General features: G+C 46.8%; 1 protein-coding gene across 1 annotated transcript in view; it reads right to left on the bottom strand.

Annotated features, from left to right (window-relative positions):
* VWA2 (von Willebrand factor A domain containing 2) overlaps positions 1-20012 on the bottom strand; it is a 46549-nt gene that overhangs the window by 10275 nt on the left and 16262 nt on the right. Inside the window, exons 8-11 of the mRNA XM_055560663.1 lie at positions 10589-10783; positions 5059-5192; positions 4308-4440; positions 923-978 (exon numbers count right to left, since the gene is read on the bottom strand). Coding sequence (XP_055416638.1) covers positions 923-978; positions 4308-4440; positions 5059-5192; positions 10589-10783 — 518 coding nt within the window. The remainder of the gene's footprint in view (positions 1-922; positions 979-4307; positions 4441-5058; positions 5193-10588; positions 10784-20012) is intronic.

Below are 20012 nucleotides of genomic sequence, written 5' to 3'. Positions count from 1 at the left end.
CATGCTGAAGGTTAGCTACTTGGAAAGCAGCAGAGCTGGGATTCAAACCCAAGTTATTCTGCTTTCGAAACCGCAAGTCCCTGACCTTTTATTTCTGAGCGGAAACAACCAGGCTTTCAGTTCCCGCCAGCTGTCAGAGGCCAGCCACCTTGGAACTTTAAAATAAGATGCCCAGCAGATCTCCTAACCCCAGGTAGGAAGAACCCTCCTGCCTGCACACAGGCCTCTGGCTTTTCAGGGGCCAGGCACCTGGCCTCATTAGGAGCAGCAAATCCACACAAGCACCGATGCCAAGACAACCAACTTCCATGCTCCTGCATCCTGCATCTAGAGATGCTCTAGACCCTGGAGTCATCACATGAGTAGGGAGGGCCCACTGGGGAGCCAGGCCGAATGATCCTAATGGGGTTGATAAGTCCTCCTGTTTGCTGGGGACTTTGTAACTGATGAAGCACTTGGGTGGACATCGTCTACTGAATCTTCCCTAGGGGTCCATGTGTGGTACCCTCTACCATCCAGAGTAGGGAGACAGGGAGTCCAGACAAGGGGCAAACATTGCCCTCATTTTACAGAGAAAGAAAGTAAGGCTCAGGTATCTTGCTCTGGGTTTGGTGCTAGATATGAGGTTTTCTGTTTGCAAAGCCAGGGGTCAGTGCATGCCCTGCTCAGCCTCATGTCAATGCAGAGTCCCAGTTAAGGAAGTAATTCCAAAGCTTCACTTCATTCTCAGTGAAAAGATACCGCTGAATGAGGGAACATTGAGTATCGCACAAGCATGTTGCTCTGCCTCTGAAATCCCCGTGCCTCTGCCCTGGAGCTGGGTCCAACCCTACTCACTACCCCAGGAGTACAAATGCCCCTTTGGGAGCCAGCCTCGTCCCAGGGCCAGAAAGAACAGGAGAACCAAAGAGGCAGACTGTACCTGGGCAGGTGGTCCTGTAGCAGGTGGTGGGGTGGGTGAAGAACACTCTCTTCCAGCTACGACCCAAGAAATCAAACGGTACAGATCAGAGGTTTAACAGGAAAGGTTATTTAAAATACTAAGAGCTGACATAAGATGCCAATGCAGAAGTGACTCAAGAAACCTGTTTTTTCCCCGATTCCACCCCAACTTTTGTCTGCACATGGAGTAGGAAATGTTTCAAACTACTCAAAGGCAATTTTAAAAAAAAAGATAATTTAAGCTGGCTATCCTGCCAGAAGTTAAGAGATGTCTGTGTTCGATACTCTGAGCTACATGAACAGCTTTCTTGGGGACAGCAGAATGAGTGGGGGGCAAGAAATACTGGGATTAGTCAACTGGATTCTGGCTGTGTGACCTCAGGCAAGTTACTTTCCTTCTCTGGTCCTCAGTCCCCTCTTCTGTATAGTAACTCTATTGGGTAGTTTTCAACTGTGTTCCTTGGAGCCTTGGTGGAGAGGGAATGGGACTGTTCACGGCTCCCCAGCACCACAGCCCTGCCCCCAACCCAAATGTGCTTTTTCTGATCTGCAGGACAAGCGTCCGTGCAAGCCTCTACTGTAGTTCAGGAGGGTGTGCAAACCACTGGCTGGTCTCAATGACCCCTGAGGCCGGTTTGGTTGCCAACCTTCTGTGGCAACACAAGGGCCACCATTCCTGTGCTGGCTTCCATGCTCCATCCGTCCCCATCATTACATCAAGTTCTCAGCTATCTGAAGAGACAATAGCCTCTTTCAGGTGGAGAAGAGGGCTCAGAGGGCTGAATTAAGGGGCCCAAAGTCACACGGTTATCAAAACAGCAGAGCTGGGATCTGAACTCTGTCTCAGACTCCAAAGCCCATGCATCTTGCCCTCTGGGCCACCCCTCCCCAGTTTTCCTGACTCTGTGGGGTCACATGCCAGCCAAGGCAAGAAGGGGTCCTTGTCCCTCAGGCAGGAAGCCCTCCCCTTGCCTGGCAGTAGCTCCACAATGGCCTCATCTCAAAGGAGATTCTCTCGGGGCCTTGGCAATAAAGTTCTCTAAAACGTTCCCAAGAAGGCTTCTCCCAGTGGGATCCCACCCCAGTGCTGCCCAGCTGAGGGGTGGCTAATGGGGCTCACTGCTAGGGCAGGAGCTTACCCAAGGCAAAGCATCCACTTGGGATAAAAGCCAAGTCAATTCTGAACTCAAGGGGTTGCTGAAGTCAAAACTCTGCCAAGCCACCAGCTCATTAAAGAGAACTCTTCTTCCCTCCCATGTCTACTCTCCGTGACAACCTCATAAAACCACACATCCAAGCCCAGAAAGTTCCACGGGCCCTGCCCTCCCTACCCAGCCCAGCACTGGGAGCCCATGCTACTGAGCAGACACTGTCTAGGCCTTTGCCTGGACCTGTCCTCAGCTTGCCGCCCCACCCCACCACCTGCCACCTCCCTCAGCTCTAGACTCAGATGCCACATTCTCTGCCTTCCCTGCCTACTGTAATTAAAAGTGCTCCCCTACCCTAATCACCTATTCACCCTGCTCTGTCTCCCCCACCCCCGCATTCTTTCCCCATCAGGCACTTGGCATCACCTAAGAGTTCCTCTAGCTACTTACTGTGTTCACTGCTGCCTCTTGCTCACGGGGGCAGATCTGTTTCTGAGATGCTCATGCAGATTCCCCAGGACTTGGGGCAGTGCTGAGAGCTCAGGAGAGCCTCTGCAAAGATTTCTTGAATGAAGGGATTGATGAAAAGCCTACTATATGCATTATTCTAGAAGCCTTGATGTATTAATTCCTGCATGCTCCAGACAAGCCCTCTGGGGCAGGTCCTATTCTCACTCCCTTCCTGAACATGGGAACAGACAGCGGAGGTTCCCAGCTCATTAATGGTGGTGTCCCCAGAGTCCGAGCACAAAGCCATTAAATGTACTCTACCCACCAGCCTCTCCTGGGCCTCCCAACCTCTGGATGCCTCAGCCCCACTGCAACCTGGTTCTGACTCCATTCAAGATTGTTGAGGGACTTCCCCGGTGGTGCAGCAGTTGGGAATCTGCCTGCCAATGCAGGGGACACAGGTTCGATCCCCGGTCCGGGAAGATTCCACATGCCGCAGGGCAACTAAGCCCGGGCGCCACCACTACTGAGCCCACGAGCGACAACTACTGAAGCTCAGGCACCCTAGAGCCCACGCTCTGCAACGAGAGCCGCCGCCGCAGTGGAGGCCCACACAAGGCGGCTAGAGAGGCGCCCCCACTTACAACTAGAGAAAGCTCAGGCACAGCAGCAAAGACCCAGTGCAGCCATGAAGAAACACAACGATATAAAGACTTTATAATTATATATAAAGGCTGTTCAAGCAGCCCCTTCTCCATGATGTCCAAGAAGGAAACAGGCCCCTCTCCAGCACTTGGGAGGCTCTCTCTGGACCAAGAGCACTGGGGGCAGTGACTGTCCACCTCCTTGTCACACACCATCCAGCTCAGAGGGGCACTTAAACAGTTCACCAGAGAACAAAGAACTACCTCCATTCACTTGAAAGCTCGGGTTCAGAAGAGAGCCTCTAATGGCCTCTGACAGGGCCCCAGGCCCCACTTCCTCTGATCCATGTGCGGGGCACGGCCCTTCCCTGCCAGGGTGGCGTTTGGACTCGGCATTGGCCCAGCATGGCCCTGGCAGCTTCTCGGCTGTTCCATCTCATTGCTGTGTACATGCTCTGACCTCATCGCAGAGGCCAGGCCAAGGGGCAAGACGCAGCTGGTTCGAACGCTACCCTGGCTCTCTAGAAAGGACAGATGGGTCGGATCACAAATTGCTAACCAGGGGCCATACTGGAGGTGATCCAGATAAAGTGCCGAGGGACGGTCTGGGGAGTCTGCAGGGGAGTGGCCAGCAGCTGGGCAGCGGGGGCTCTCGAATGCCTGAGCTCCTGCCCTGAAGAATCCAGCCTCCCCCATGACATCTACAACTGGAGTTCATCCAAGGATCTTATTTAAGCCTCTTGCTTCGCTCAGCCCCCATAAAGGTGGAAACTGGTACTCAGAGGAACCAAGTTCCCAGACCACTATCCCACGTCCAAACTACTGCCCTATCTGACCAGTTTTTGGCTGACACACCAGCCTTCCAGAATGGCTGTGACCTGCCCCACTCACCTACCCTGGGTGCCTGGCTGGTGGGTCTACAAGACTCTGACACTGAGTACCTGCGCCCCTGCCTGTGTCCCTGAAATTCTGTCCCTGGCTCCCTCTCTGGTCTCCTCTGATCCCCGTCACGGGCTCCACGGCCAAGGCCCCAGAGAGCCGTTCTCTCTGCAGCCCGTGAGCCCCTGGCCAACCCTGCCCAGGCCGAACCCTCGGGCTCTGACCTCAGACCTTGAAGACAAACCTGGAGAAGGGACAGAGGGCAGCCAGCACAGCATCAGTGCCCCGAGATCCTCTCCAGCACGGGGCGAGGCCAGCAAGCTCCCTGATTGTCTCCAGCGTCTTGCGCTCACAGGGGTGAGGCTGGACCTTGCAGTCTATGTCCACCATGCATGCCCAAGACAGGGAAGACAGAGTTAAGCCTCGTTCCCTGTGGTCCCACTAACGCCTGCCCTCACTCCCTCTCGGCAGAGCACACAGCGGAGGGCCAGCCAGTCTCCGAGCATCTCCTCTGCACAGGCCCCGCCCCTCACAGCTCTTCCATCCTGTGCACACGTGTACCTTTCATACTACATACGTCACTCCAGCTCCCGAAGACCCTGACAAAGCTGACTATGCATACAGGGATCTCACCCCCAGATGAAGCCTCCCTGTGCTGATAGTGTGGGGAGCTGGCTCCTTCCTCCTCCCAAGCAGTAGACAGGCTCAGGGCCCACCCCCCCCCCCCCACATCTGGGTCCCAAGCCCCGAGCCTCTCGATCCCTCAAAGACAATCTCAGGATTCCCAGCCAAAACCCTCACAGGGCCTAAGATGGGGAGGCTGGACAAAGCCGAGTGTCTCAGGGCTGAAGATGGTAGGTCCTGTCCCTCTTCCCCACTTCCCTAGGGAAGTGTCCTGTGTCCTGACTTCTGGCCTTGGGGAACCCTCCCCACCCTCGCATCCCACTTCCATATGGGCAAGGCCACTCCTTCCCAGCTGGGAGGCCCTTACTCACCTGGAGAGGCGGTGGTGCAGATGGCGGAGCTGCTGAGGGTGCTGAAGAGGCCGTTGGCGGCGTCATCCACCTGCTCGGCCATCAGCACGTGCTGCTCCCTTGGCTCGCTGGCCAGCGAGTGCAGCTCCTCCCACCTGAGTCCCGGCCGCAGCAGAGAAGTCACAATGGCTCGTCGCCCCATGCTCACCCACCTCCTGCCCACCCATCTCCTAGACCCTGGGCTCTGTGTGGACAGCACCACCACCCACTAGCTGCAACTTCATCCATCTAGGATGCAGGGAAAGTCTAGATGTGAACCACAGAAAGACTGAGGATGCTGAGCTGTGGGTAGTAATGTGTGCACGCTCCAGCAACCCACCAACTTCCTCAGAGGAAAGCCTCCCCCTCGAACTGCCAGCTCTTATTTGAGACTCGGTTCTAACAGATCTAGTCATCCGGTTTTATAACTTTTAGCTGATGAGAAAAATTTAACCAGAAAGGAAATGAAAGAAAGTGGTTTGTGGTTCTAGGTGATGCCAAGAGAAGCACACACAGGAATAACTAGTAATTGAAAAAAAATAATCCTGATGATTATAAACCATGGCCATAAGAACTCAGAGGCCAGCAATGTGAGGCCATGTAGAGGTGGGAGCTGGCATAGTTCAACAACCAGAGGGCACTGTCAGTGCCCAGAAGAGAAATGATGGGTGGGACGATGACCCTAGGGCATGAAGCAGGGTTCAAGGATGTTGGAAAAACTCTGTCTTTAAGAAGAAAAGGCAGTCAGTAACCCATTTAGAATCTTACCCATCAAAAAGTTCATCAAAATAGACCAAGGCTTGGCAATACAGCAAAACATTCATGGATCTCTAAATCACCTCATGTAAAACTCTGATTCTCCTCTGAAACCACAGAAACCAGTCATTTTATCCAGTACCTAGGACAGCGCCTGGCATGAAGGAGGGGCTTCTTAGTTCTAGATTTACAGTAGCTTTGAGTGGGCAGCTCTGCTAGGTCCCACCCTTAGCTCTCCCAGCTCCCAAAGAGACCTTAAAAGCTCCCTGGGTAATCCAGATACTCAACCAGAGCTGAGAATCCTCAGAGAATGTGTTTAAAATACACTAAAGGCAGGCGGGGAGGGAAGAGTTTGAGCGGCATCAGTCTTTAATCTCACTACAGTGGTTCTAAGACTTCAGTGGTATCAGAATCACCGAGGACCAGAAAAAGCAGAGACTGAGGCTCCTTGCCCCAGAGTTTTGGATTCAATGAGGCCCGAGTGCATGGGATTCTAACAAGCTCTAAATGATGCTGATGCTGCTGGTCCAAGGAACACACCTGGAGAACCACTGGTCAACGGTGCTCCGACCTTCTACTAGGAGTGAGGGAAGGGGTTAGGTGGGCCTGCGAGCCCAGCAGGCTTCCTTGGAGGCTTCCTGTGTCTGCAAAACTCGGGCTCTCAAATCTGAGTGATACCCTGTCTCCTGAGCAACTGGCTTCTTAATTTCTCTACACCAGGAATGCTCAAAGTATGGTCTGCGGGCCAGCACAGGCCCCTAAACTTCTCACCCCGATTCAGAATCTTATAAGCATAGATACCAGGCATTTATAAACTAACTGTATGGCAACTTGACAGAGCCATTTTTATGTCTGTTGGGTCAATTAATAAGAATTTGAGCTTCTATTTTGTCTTTATTTCATTTTTCTGGTAATTCATTTTTATTGTCATTTTTTTTAAGCATCAGGGCATAATCCATTAGGGGAAAAAAACTGGACCGTCAACACATATAGTTTGAGAAGCGCTCCTCCAGCTAGCAGCTGGAGAAGAAAGCCCCAGAATGGGCCAGTGTGTCCACCTTGTGGGGAGTTCCATCCTCAGTGGCAGGCCTTGGGCAACTATTATTCGTAAGACACGGTTGGGCAGGAGGGTGGGCAGGGAGCCATAAAGCAACACCCCTCCTCTCTCAAGGGGTTTATGTTCCTTATATCTGAGAACACAGGAGGAGCCAGCCATAAGGCAGCTTGTGTTAGTACCAACTTACAACAAGAGCAACACAGTGCTGGTGGCTGTCACCATCGCACCAGGACACGGCACAGTCAGGACAGCCCCATGGTGCCTGCAAGCTCAGCCTGCAAACTTCCTTTCTGACCTGCACTTGCTGGTCCTCGGAGGTCCTCTCTCCCGCCACTCAGGCGATCTTATTTAGGCTTTAAACACTATCTTCAGTCTCTGTCTCGATGCCTGTCCCTTCTCCTGTGTGCCAGACTCTTCCATCCAACTCCCTACTCAGCCTCTGTACTGAGATGGCCAATATGAATCAGACCTGCCCTGTCTGGAACAGCCTTCAATTTCCTTTCCCAGTCTTTCTCATGTCATTCATGCTGGGGCTCAAGCCAAAATCTTCTATTCTTCTCTCATATACCCACGTCTAACACACCAGTCACTCCACTGCTCCGCCTTCCAAGTGCAGCCTAGATCCAGCCATTCCTCTGCAGATCACAGCTGCTGCCCTATGACAAACCACCATTAAACTGCATGTGAGCTGTTCCACCATCTCCTAGGTTCCCCACTGCCCCTATCATCACCTTTCTCGGTCCCATCAGTCTATTCTCCTCTTGGCAGTCAGTGTGATCTCCTAAAAATGTAAGCCAGTTCATGCAATGCTCCTGCTCAAAACCCTCCACAGACTTCCCACGCCACTTATTACAAACTTCAGTCTCCACAATAACCCACAAAGTCCCCAGCCCAGATTCCTGCCCACCTCTTCCACCTTATTTCTTGTAATTTGCCCCTTACCAGTTGGTCTCCAGCTGCTCTCTGGCTGTCTTGCTGTTTCTATAAGACACTCAGCTAGCTGCTGCCTCAGGGCCTTTGCACTTGCCATCTGCCTGCCTTGCCTGCTCTCTTTTGTTACTTGGAAGGCTTGTTCCTCTCTTAAGTTTCTGCTCAAAAATCAACTCCTTGAGGGAGCCTTACCAGACTCCCCTTATCTAAAATAGCTATCCTCTTGGGAATTCCCTCACAGTCCAGTGTTAGGACTCAGTGCTCTCACTGCTGGTTCAATCCCTGGTTGGGAAACTAAAATCCCAATAGCCACGTGGCATGCCCTCCCCCCAAAAAAATAGCTATCTTCTCTACTCCCATCATTCTGTAACCTCTTACCTACTTTATTTTTCTTCTCTGCATTTTATGTCCACCTGAAATTACTTATTTATTCACTCACTTGTTTGTTATCTAGTTCCTTTCCTAGAAGGAGTTCCATGAAGGCAAGGACTTTGTATGTATTATTGTCTCTGTAGCCTGAGAACCTAGAATAGTGTCTGGCATGAGGAAGACAACCTATGTTTATTGAGAGAACAAGAAAAGTACAGCAGCCCTTCCAGATCCGTAGGTTCCACACCCACCGATTCAGCTCACTGTGGCTCCTGTGCCATGTTTGTGATCTACAGATATGGGAGGGCTAAATAAAGGACTTGAACATCCGTGGACTGTGGTGTCCTGGGGTAAGGAGTTGGTTCTGGAATGATAGTACTAAAATTAATAGAGATGTCTGTGTGCAGGCACAGTGCCAGGACCAGAGTCATTTCACTTGATACCCACAACTAGACCTTCATAGAGGTCACCTCCATTTTTAGGGCTGAGAACATACCCTCCCCTACCCCACAGCCTCACCAGGAAGGCAGATTTCAGCATCTGGAGAAACAAGCTGGAGAAGAGGGGAGCCAGACACAGACTGGTCTCAGGTTCACCAGAACACTTTCTTGGATTATTCAACTTGAAACGGGAGAAATGAGTCTTTTGTTTCCAGGATGGACCTGGGAAGATGGGACCTGGGGCGCTGCCTGCACCCACAGTCCCAGCTTCCTGAGGAAGCCGGGCTGAGAGAACAGCAGAGACAATTGGATGGGGGACAGAAAGAGTCTAAAAGGCAGCGAAATCCTTAACTCGTGCTGACCCCGAGAGAGCCCTGACCCACTGGTGCAGTTATATGAGTCCCTGCATTTCCATTTCTGCCCAGATACATTGCAGTCAAGTTTCTGACCCTTGAAACCAAGTGTTCAGACTAAAGACAATGCAAACTCTCAGATTTCCGAAGACTTGGAGTTCCCTGTGTGGTAGCAACAATACAGCAAAGTGAGGAAAAGACAGGTCCCCGAAGATCCAGTGCCGGGAGCCGGCGAGAGACATTCCACTCGTGACAAAGGTCATGAGGAAGGGGGCTCGGCATACGCAAAGGCGGGATCGAGCCTCGGGAGCGCCCCCGGATATTCTCGAGCATCTACCCCCCAAAAAACCAGAGTCTGCCTACTTTATTGCTTTGTGCTCTCACCTCTGACTTTACTGGGGGCTGTCCCCCACCACCATCTCACTCTCTCTGTCAAAGAGTTAACTTACAGCTCCAATTAATAAAGTTCCTGGGCAATTAGGAGTGTTTAAATCCAAACCCCTCAGATGGCTCTCTAACTCGCCTGACAAGTTTACCCGGACACCTACAGCTATGCATACGATTGTTTACAGTCTCCCAGCCTCGAGAGGCACGGGAAGCTTAAGATATTCAAATAGCTTAGAGCCTCTCAGAGAGTTAGAAACTGTCAGAATAAAACTAGTAAAAGATTTCATTGATGAGCCAATGTTTGTTGCCAAGTTTTCATATCCCGTGAATTGTATCCTTGAATGTGTATTAATTAATATAGTTGGTATGTAGAAAAAATAAGTAGTGGCCTTGGTGTTAGTAACTTTAGACCCTTAAGGTAGTAAATTCTTTCCTTTGTAAACCCATTACACATCCACCCTATAGGAACGTAATCTTATCTTCGGAAGATGGCGCCAAACCTTAAAATAATTACTCTTAGAGAAAATAAGTCTTTGTTGATAAGTCCTTGTCAAGAGTCATAAAATGTTAATAGGCCTCTGGCCAGAAGATGATGTAAATCACCTAAACCATTTGTATACGATAAATCTGCAGGAAAGAAACCCTGGTTTTTGATAAGCATCAAAGACTGCTGATTTTGCATCCCCTATTGTCCTCTATGTGTAACTTAGGGTATAAAAGCCCCTGTTGAAAATAAAGCTATGGGCCTTGCTCACCAATGCTTGGTCTCCCCATGTCATTCTTCCCTTTAACTTCCAGCTGAGTGTCCATCTGGAGCGTGGATGTCCTCTGCGACCATTTATTTGCCTGGGCTTCTAAGACCCACTCGAGAAGGTGTCTAAGGTGGGGCACCTTCCGCTATTCGAGAGGGCGCCTGCGGCCTCCGTGGTCAGAGCTAACCTGGTGTCACGGGTTATATTGATTTTCCGCGTAAACCAAGCCACTCAGCTTCTTTTCTCCACTGAATTTTCCTACTGAGCTATCCTCATTCTATTCCTCTTTATTATCTCTAATTAACATTTGAATAGGTCGCCTAGCCGTCTCTCCTTCGAATACCCTGGATCAGCCGGGGCTGGACCCCGGCAATCCAGGATGGTTTTCCCAGCTCCCCTCTCTGCCCATGGCCATAAAGCCCACGAGGCTGACCCAGAGGGCTGACCCAGCACAACCAAATCTCTTACCTCGGGAAGTGGATGCCCACGGAGAACACCGTGACACCCCTCTGCTTGAGCTGTTTGGCGGGCAGGGCCACATGCCCTTGGGACCTCCCGTCGGTGATGATGATGAGGACCTGGGGCACAGAGGCATTTCTGCCCCCCGGGAATCCTTTGCGCAGAAGGTATTTCAGAGCAAGGCTTGTCTCTGTGCGCCCTCCTCTGAGCTCACCCAGAAGGAAAAAAAAGAAGAGCCAGAGATCCAGGGGTGAAATTGGAATGAGAACCTGAGACAACAGCCACCTTCTCCCAGCAGAGGCTCAAAGGGACAATTCCCACATGATCTGTGCATTCTCTCACCATCTAAACCACAGTGATGGAGCTTCCCAGGTGGCACCAGTGGTAAAGAATCCGCCTGCCAATGCAGGAGATGCAAGAGATGTGGGTTTAATCCTTGGGTTGGGAAGATCCCCCTGGAGAAGGAAATGGCAACCCACTCCAGTATTCTTGTCTGGAGAATTCCACAGACAGAGGAGTCAGGTGGGCCACAGTCCATGGGGTCACAAAGAGTCAGACACAACTGAGCAACTGAGAACACACACAGTGTTAAATGCATATATTAAGGGGGGAAACAAGAGAGAGAGAAAGATCTAAACCACAGTGATGAAGAAAAATGAATTCTTCCTCTGGACTCAGCACTCAGCCTGCACATGTGCTGTATTATATAATAACATTATTCATGTATGCATTTGCTTTCTCTCCCCATGGTGGCTCCAGGGCATGATTCTCATCATTTGTCTAACACCCACCTCCTATCTCCCCATCCCTGAACCATTCCCTTCTTGTTACAGGTCAACACGTCTTTGGGAAAGCAGGTAACAGCTTGGTAAGGATTTCTGAGCATGAATGGCGGGCCTTTGATGCAAGGGTCATTTTCAAGATCAAGCCTCTGTGTCTCACTTCCAGGTTCGGGGTTGGGCGTTGGGAGGTTGAACTGTTTGACTATTTTCAGAGCAGGGCAGATGACTATGGTCGCATCTCATCAGGAGGCTAAGACTGTCCATTCCTCACAGTGCAGTTATGGAGACTGTTGGCTGAGCTTGGAATCCCAGCACAGAATCCCAACTAAATCTCACCATCGGAGGCTCGTGCCCACATCCACAGAGGGTGAACTGCCGGCTCTGGGTGTCACCTAGGCAGAAAATAATGACTTACTGCAATAGATTTTGGGCAAAGCCTTTCAGTGGATGGTAATAGATGAGGAATCCCCTGCTCAGAGACCAGTAATACTAACTGCTAATATTTACTGTCCACCAAGCACCACTAAGAGTGTGTATAAAGGTGCTTGGCTCATGTAATTCTCACCATAGCTCTGAAACAGGTGAGTTCAGATAAGGGCCTTAGCCAAAGTGACACAGTTCATGGGTGGTGGAGGCAGGACTTGAATCCAGAACTTCCAGAGTCCAAGTTCTTACCATCGCATTATACAACCTGCCTCTCCTCAGCTAGTGGAGGTCAGAACTGCAGTTTAAACCCAGTCAGGCTGATTTCTGGAGAAGGCAATGGAACCCCACTCCAGTATGGATGGAGGAGCCTGGTGGGCTACAGTCCATGGGGTCGCTAAGAGTTGGACACGACTGAGCAACTTCACTTTCACTTTTCACTTTCATGCATTAGAGAAGGAAATGGCAACCCACTGCAGTGTTCTTGCCTGGAGAATCCCAGGGATGGGGGAGCCTGGTGGGCTGCCATCTATGGGGTCACGCAGGGTCGGACACGACTGAAGTGACTTGGCAGCAGCAGGCTGATTTCAAAGCTAACGGTCATTCCTTTGAGGGGGTTGGCAAATTAAAGCTTTGGGGCAAATGGCCACAGAAAACGGGTGCCCATTCATTTATGTACTATCTACACAGACCATGTGGCCAGCAGAGCATTAAAATATTTACTGTATGGCTCTCGGATGAAAAGGTTTGCTGACCCTGACTCTGTACTACTGCCCAAACGGTCACAGAACACTTTTCTCACTGAAGCCAGGAGCTCTCTGTGGCTTCCCCTGCTGGTGATTCCCACGAGCCTCTGGCTGTGATCCTGCAGCCTTACTTTCTCAACCAGCTTCAGCTTTCTCTCCTGAAAATATGCCCTTCTGTCATCCATCTAACCATCACTTCTTTTCCTGTGGGTTTAGTACTTTGGGAGCAGAAAAAAAACACTTGTTCGCTAAAAACCCATTCTCATTTCTCATACAGGTCTGCCTTCAGCCCCTTCAGTGTCAAACTTTATTCTTCCTTTTCAACCAGATTTTCGGAGTGGGTCTGGGCCCTCTCTTCAGAGTCACCAGCCTGTGGCCAGAGAGAAATTAAATTTCAAGGACAGGAGGGCCCAGGTCACTACTCTATTGGCCTCTGTGGTGTCCACCCTCCAACATTGCTCAGCACACAAATGCCCACGCCAGTCACCCTATCCTGCACCTGCCCTGCTAACTCCAGCCAACCAAGCTCAGGGGAGATTCCCAATGGCTTCTGACCCCCAGCAAGTGAGAAGAAACCCTGCTGCCTCCACTTTCCTTATTTCTTGGAGCGTTCCTCACTGAGTCTGTTCTCAGCTCAGCAGCTGGCTCCAGAACTAGAGGTCTGAGTCCAGAATCTAATGTTTTGCTAATTTCTCTCCCATGGGACTAATCTAGGTAGAAAGTGAAGGTTCACAGATGGACTGCTGTTTATGAGACCAACGCACAGACTGATCAAGAACAAGGACCCAGATACTAAGACCTGTGGTATACTGACCAGCTAAACTCGGCAAAGTTACTTAGCCTGAGATTCCTGTTAAACTTGCTAAAGTAGGGAAAGTAACAGTACTGTTTGAGGGTTAAATGCCTCATGGTACCTAGTAAGCACTCCATCAAAGGTCATTATAATGACCACCTAGCAGTCTATTCCAAGAGGTTTATCTTTTGAGTTCATCTCAAATTCTAGCAAGCACGAAAGTCCCTCAGGCGACTTAATAATGTGGATTCTCAGATTCCACCCTCCCAGAGTCCAAACTGGTGGATGTGCAACCAGGCCCAAGAATCTACATTTTACACCCGCCTCCCTTCCCCCACCCCCCGTGATTCTGGTGCAGAGAGTGCATGGAACAGGCTTCGAAAAATAATTCCTAAGAACACTCGCTGTAGGCAGAGGGATGTTGATCACAGGAGTTTTTGTTGGTGGTGGTTTTGGCAGTGGATAAAAATCCTGGAATCTAGCTAAATGTGTTCTTTTAGGGCAGTGGTTCCCAACCTTTTTTGGCACGAGGGACCAGTTTTGTGGAAGACAATTTTTCCATGGACCGAGGCTGGGGGGTGGGGGGATGGTTTCATGATGATTCTCATAAGGAGAATGCAATCTAGAACTCGCATGCGCAGTTCACAGTAGGCCTCACACTCCTGTGAGAATCTCTCGCACCTGATGATCTGATAGGAGTGGCTCTCAGGGGGTAATGTGAGTGATGGGGAGTGGCTGTAACTACAGATGAAGCTTGACCGTCACTCACCTCCTGCTGTGTGGTCCAGTTCCTAACAGGCCACGGATGAGTACTCGTCCATGACCAGGGGTGGGGTAACCCTGTTTTAGTGACTAATTTACAACATTATAACAGACAAATTCACTGGTTTGTTATATAACCATAAAAGGGCTCAATGTGGGAAATAATGCAGCTTTATGAAAAAATACACACCAAATAATATTTTTAAAAGTTTTATAATTTTATCTATTCTAAAAACTATGTTTAAATGTTAATGTAGCTTGAAATAAGCCACAGCTACTATAAAAGGCTTTGTGCTATTTCTGTAGAGCTATTTAAACATACTACAACTCTGATAAAGCTACAGATGGGGTCCAAAAAAATTCAATCACAGAAAACTCAGAGTTGTGTAATTATGAAATTAATCAGATGATGGAACAGACTTGTATAGTCCCCCTGGCCAGAGTTCTAAGCCTTCGGAGGCCAATTTCTGGCTGTGTTTTTTCTGATTTTAGGTTATCACGAGGTACAACATTGGAAGGTTTGCTTGTAATATTTCCCAAAGTTATCACAAAATAGCAATAAGGTGATTGTCATAGTGGTTTCTTAGCCATTTCAAGACACACTTTTAGGGGACTGCCTTGGTCTGGAAAGGCAAGTGTTCTGGGGTTTGGGCATAGCTGTACTCATCAGTCCAGAATTTCAAACTCCACTGAAGAAAAAGGGTAAAGTGCCTTGGGGAGGTCATCACTCCCAGCCAGCCAACATTCCTCTGTTCTGAATAATACGAGTGTCTCAACATTCAGTGTCCTCGGTGACCCTGCAACCTTCGCCAAAAATCCAGTTACTGCCTCTTGTCCTGTTTGGTCATCTTATAGTCGTCCTGGGATACAGAAGTGCTAACTGTTCACATCCCCAAAGAGTTGACCTTGTTCAGACATGTAAAGAGGCATCTTTCTCCACCCCAGTGTCTTCATCTGGCACATTCTCAATGTGTCTCTGCATGTCATGGGTCATGAATGACAGCCCTTAGGTATGACTTTCAACACAGCTAACAAGAGGCTCAACTAAGTGTTAGGAGGAAGAGGCTGAGGAGAGGGCAGGGAGAGGTGAGAAAGGACGGTTCCATGGGGCCTATTGGATGAGCAGTGTGATTCTGTGGTCCTGGCCAAGTCGCCTGCTCCTTCTCAACCTCAGTATCCTCCTCCATAAAATAAGGGGCTGGGAGAGGTACAGAGTGACCTCTATAAAGTGCCTTTTGGTACCAGTCACTGCAACTGGCATAACTTTTCACATGAGAGCAGGGCTGAGTCATTTGAGTCCAAGCCCATTAACAACAACAAAAACTCTGAAACCTACTAAAAAAGATATTCTACATCCAAAGACAAAGAAGAAGCCACAGCGAGATGGTAGGAAAAATGCAATCATGATAAAATCAAATCCCATACCCACTGGGTGAGAGACCCACAAACTGAAAAATAATTATACTGTAGAGGCTCTCCCACTGGAGTGAAAGTTCTGAGCTGCATGCCAGACTCCCCAGCCTGGGGGTTTGGCATCAGGAGGAGGAGACTCAAGAGTATCTGGCTTTGAAGGCCAGCAGTGTTTAATTGCAGACTGCCACAGAACTGGGGAAAACAGAAACTCCACTCTTGGAGGGTGCACACAAGGTTTCATACCAGATCCCAGGGACAAAATCTGTGACCTCCTAAGAGCCTGGGCCAGACCTACCAGATGGTATTGGAGGGTTTCCAGCAGAGGCAGGGGTAATTACTTTAAACATAAATAGATTAAATGCTCCAACCATTAGATACAAAAAGGCTGAAGGGATACAAAACCAAGGCCTATATGTATGCTGTCTATAAGAGACCCACTTCAGATCTAGGGATACATACAGACTGAAAGTCAGGGATGGAAAAAAGTATTTCATGCAAATGGAAATCAAAAGAAAGCTACTGTAGCCATACTCATATCAGACAAAATGGACTTTAAAATAAAGACCACTGTAAGAGACAGAGAAGGACACTACATAATAATCAAGGGATCGGCCCAAGAAGAAGATGTAAGTATTGAAAATATATATGCACCCAACATAGGAACACCTCAATATATAATACTAACACCTATAAAAGGAGAAATTGACAGTGACAAAAATAACGGGGGACTTTAATACCCCACTTTCATCAATGGACACCACATCATCCAGACAGAAAATCAATAAGGAAACACAGGCCTTAAATGACACATTAGGCCAAATGGACTTAATTGATACTTATAGAGCATTACATCCAAAAGCAGCAGAAGACACATTATTTTTAACTGCATGTGGAATATTCCCCAGGATTGATCACATGCTGGGCCACAAAGTAAGCCTTGGTAAATTTTCTTAAATCATATCAAGCATCTTTTCCATCCACAATGCTACGAGATTTGAAATCAACTACAAGGGAAAAAACTGTAAAAAAAAAAAACCAAACACATGGAGGCTAAACAATGTGCTATCAAACAACAAAAAAAATGGATCCCTAAAGAAATAAAAGAGGAAATCAAAAAATACCCAGAGACAAATGGAAGTATGATGATCCAAAACCTATGGGACACAGCAAAAGCAGTTCTAAGAAAGAAGTTTATAGCAATATAATCTTACCTCAGGAAACAAGAAAAATCCCAAATAAACAACCTAACCTTACACCTAAAGCAACTAGAGAGACAAGAACTAACAAAACCCAAAGTTAGTCGGGGGAAAGAAGCAGAAAGATCAGAGCAGAAATAAATGAAACTGAGACAAAACAATAGGAAAGACCAATCAAACTAAAAGTTGTTTCTTTGAAAAGAAAATTGATAAACCTTTAGCCAGACTCATCAAGAAAAAAAAAGGGGGGGAGTGGGCTCAAATCAATAAAATTAGAAATGAAAAAAGGAGAGGTTACAACTGACGCCACAGAAACACCAAGGCTTGTAAAAGACATATACAAGCAGCTACATGCCAATAAAATGGACACTCCAGAAGAAATGGACACATTCTTAGAAAGATCAGTCTCCCAGGACTGAGTCATAAAGAAACAGAAAATATGAACAGACAAATAACAAGTAATGAAATTGAAACTATGGTTTAAAAACTCCCAACAAACAAAACTCCAGGACCAGACGACTTCACAGGTGAATGCTATCAAACATTTAGAGAAGAGTTGACACCTATCTTTCTGAAACTCGGCCAAAAAAAATTCCAGAGGAAGGAACACTCCCAAACTCATTCTATGAGGCCACTATCCCGCTGATACCAAAACCAGACAAAGATACCACAAAAAAAGAAAATTACAGGCCAATATCACTGATGAACATAGGCTCCAAAATCCTCCACAAAAAACCAGCAAACTGAATTCAGCAATACATTAAAAGGATCATATACCATGATCAAGTGGGATCTATTGCAGGGATGCAAGGATTTTCAATATTCTCAAATCAATCAGTGTGATGCACCACATTAACAAATAGAAAAATAAAAACCATATTATCTCAATAAATGTAGAAAAAGTTTTTGACATCATGATGAAAAATGTAACACCCATTTATGATGAAAACTCTCTAGAAAGTGGGCATCGAGGAGACTTACCTCAACATAATAAAGGCTGTATATGACAAACTTAGAGCCAACATCATATTCAATGGTAAAAAACTGAAAGCATTTCCTCTAAGGTCAGGGACAAGACAAGGATGTCCACTTTCACCACTTTTATTCAACATAGTTTTGGAAGTTCTAGCCATGGCAATCAGAGAAGAAAAAGAAATAAAAGGAATCCAAATTGGAAAAGAAGAATAAAACTGTCACTGTTTGTAAATGATATGATATTATACATAGAAAATTCTAAAGATGCTACCAGAAAACTATTAGATCTCATCAATGAATTTATAAAGTTGCAGAATTAATACACAGAAACCTGTTGCATTTCTATACACTAAAAATGAAAGATGAGAAACAGAAATTAAAAAAACAATCCCATTTACCATCACATCGAAATTAATAAAATACTTAGGAACAAACCTACCTAAGGAGGCAGAAGACTTGGACTCTGTAAACTATAAGACACTGATGAAAGAAAAAAAATCAACACAAATAGATGGAAAGATATAACATGTCCTTGGATTGGAAGAATCAATAGAATCAATATTAATCGAGAACCAATATAATCAAAATGACTGTATTACCCAAGGCAATCTATATATTCAATGCAATTCAAATTCAGTGCAATTCAAATTACTTTTGGCATTTTTTACAGAACCAGAACAACAAAAAATTTGAATGGAGACACAAAAGACCCCAAATAGCCAAAACAATCTTGAGAAAGAAAAATGACATTAGAGGAGTCAGGCTCCCTGACTTCAGACTATAGTACAAAGCTACAGTAATCAAAAGAGTATGGTACTGGCACGAAAACAGAAATATAGATCAATGGAACAGAATAGAAAGCCCAGAAATACATCTATGGTCAATTTACCTATGTCAAAGGAGGCAAAACTATACAATGGAGAAGAGACAGTCTTTTCAATAAATGGTGCTGAGAAAACTGACAGCTACATGTAAAAGAAATTACATGTACATGAAGCTACATGAAAATTTCATGAAAGCTACATGAAATTAGAACATTCTCTAACACTGTACACAAAAATAAACTCAAAATGGTCAAAAAGACCTAAATGTAACACTGAATACTATAAAACTCTTAAGAGGAAAACATAGGCAGAACACTCTTTGGTATAAATCGCAGCAATATCTTTTTTTGACCCACATAAAACAAATATAAACAAATGGGACCTAATTAAACTCTAAAGCTTTTCCATAGCAAAGGAAACCATAAAGAAAATGAAAAGACAACTCATAGAATGGGAGCAAATATTTTCAAACAATGCAACAAACAAGGCATTAATTACCAAAATTTATAAAAAGCTCATGCAGCTCAAAGTAAAAAAAAAAAAAAATCCAATATAAAAAATGGGCAGAAGACCTAAAAGGGCATTTCTCTGAAGAAATTTAAAATATATAATAACAAAGTATTTAAAATATATAATCAACAAAGACCTACTGTATAGCACAGGGAACTCTGCTCAGTATTCTATAATAACCTAAATGAGAACAGAATCTGAAAAAGAATAGATATATGTATAATTGAATCACTTTGCTGTATACCTGAAACTAACATGACATTGCAAATCAACTATAGTCCAATATAAAATAAATTTTTAAAATAAGAGTCACTGGAGGTCTCTGGGACCTGTAGGATCCCCAGAGGTCTTTCTGTTCCCAGTGTGGGGATTCTGGCTTATTGAGAGCACTGGGGACTTACAGGCCTGAAACTGATGAACGGACCTCAGAGCTCAGGGTCTTTGCAAGTGGAGGTGACAGGTGTACCTGGCTGGGACTATGGACTTGAACAAGATTTCAGTAGACACTAGGGCGAGGGCAGCAGAGACAAAAGAAGATTCAGAGATCCAAGTAGCAAGTGGCCAATAAAGGCATTCTTCTGTAAGGGCTTATGAAGAACATTGAATATGTGTATGCATATGTATGTGGGTGTGTATAACACACGTTTATATCCATATAGCCATATATGGATAATACACATACATAAAATATACATATTTATGTATACATAAAAATATACATATTTATGTATACATAAAAATATACATAAAATATATACATATATGTATGTACATATACACACATCAGCTGACTTGTAATGTGCCTAAAATCATGACCCACCTCGTGTGCGTGTGTGCTAAGTCACTTCAGTCATGTCCAACTCTTTGCAACCCTATGGACTGCAGTCCACCAGGCTCCTCTGTCCAGGGCATTCTCCAGGCAGGAATACTGGAGTGGGTTTCCATGCTTTCCTCTAGGGTATCTTCCCAACCCAGGGATCGAACTTTCATCTCTTATGTCTCCTGCATT

This window comes from Bubalus kerabau, chromosome 22 (assembly GCF_029407905.1).
Source record: "Bubalus kerabau isolate K-KA32 ecotype Philippines breed swamp buffalo chromosome 22, PCC_UOA_SB_1v2, whole genome shotgun sequence".
In the NCBI taxonomy this organism is placed as follows: domain Eukaryota; kingdom Metazoa; phylum Chordata; class Mammalia; order Artiodactyla; family Bovidae; genus Bubalus; species Bubalus kerabau.
The sequence above is the reverse complement of the archived record's forward strand: the minus strand, read 5'-3'. Positions and strand labels throughout refer to the sequence as shown.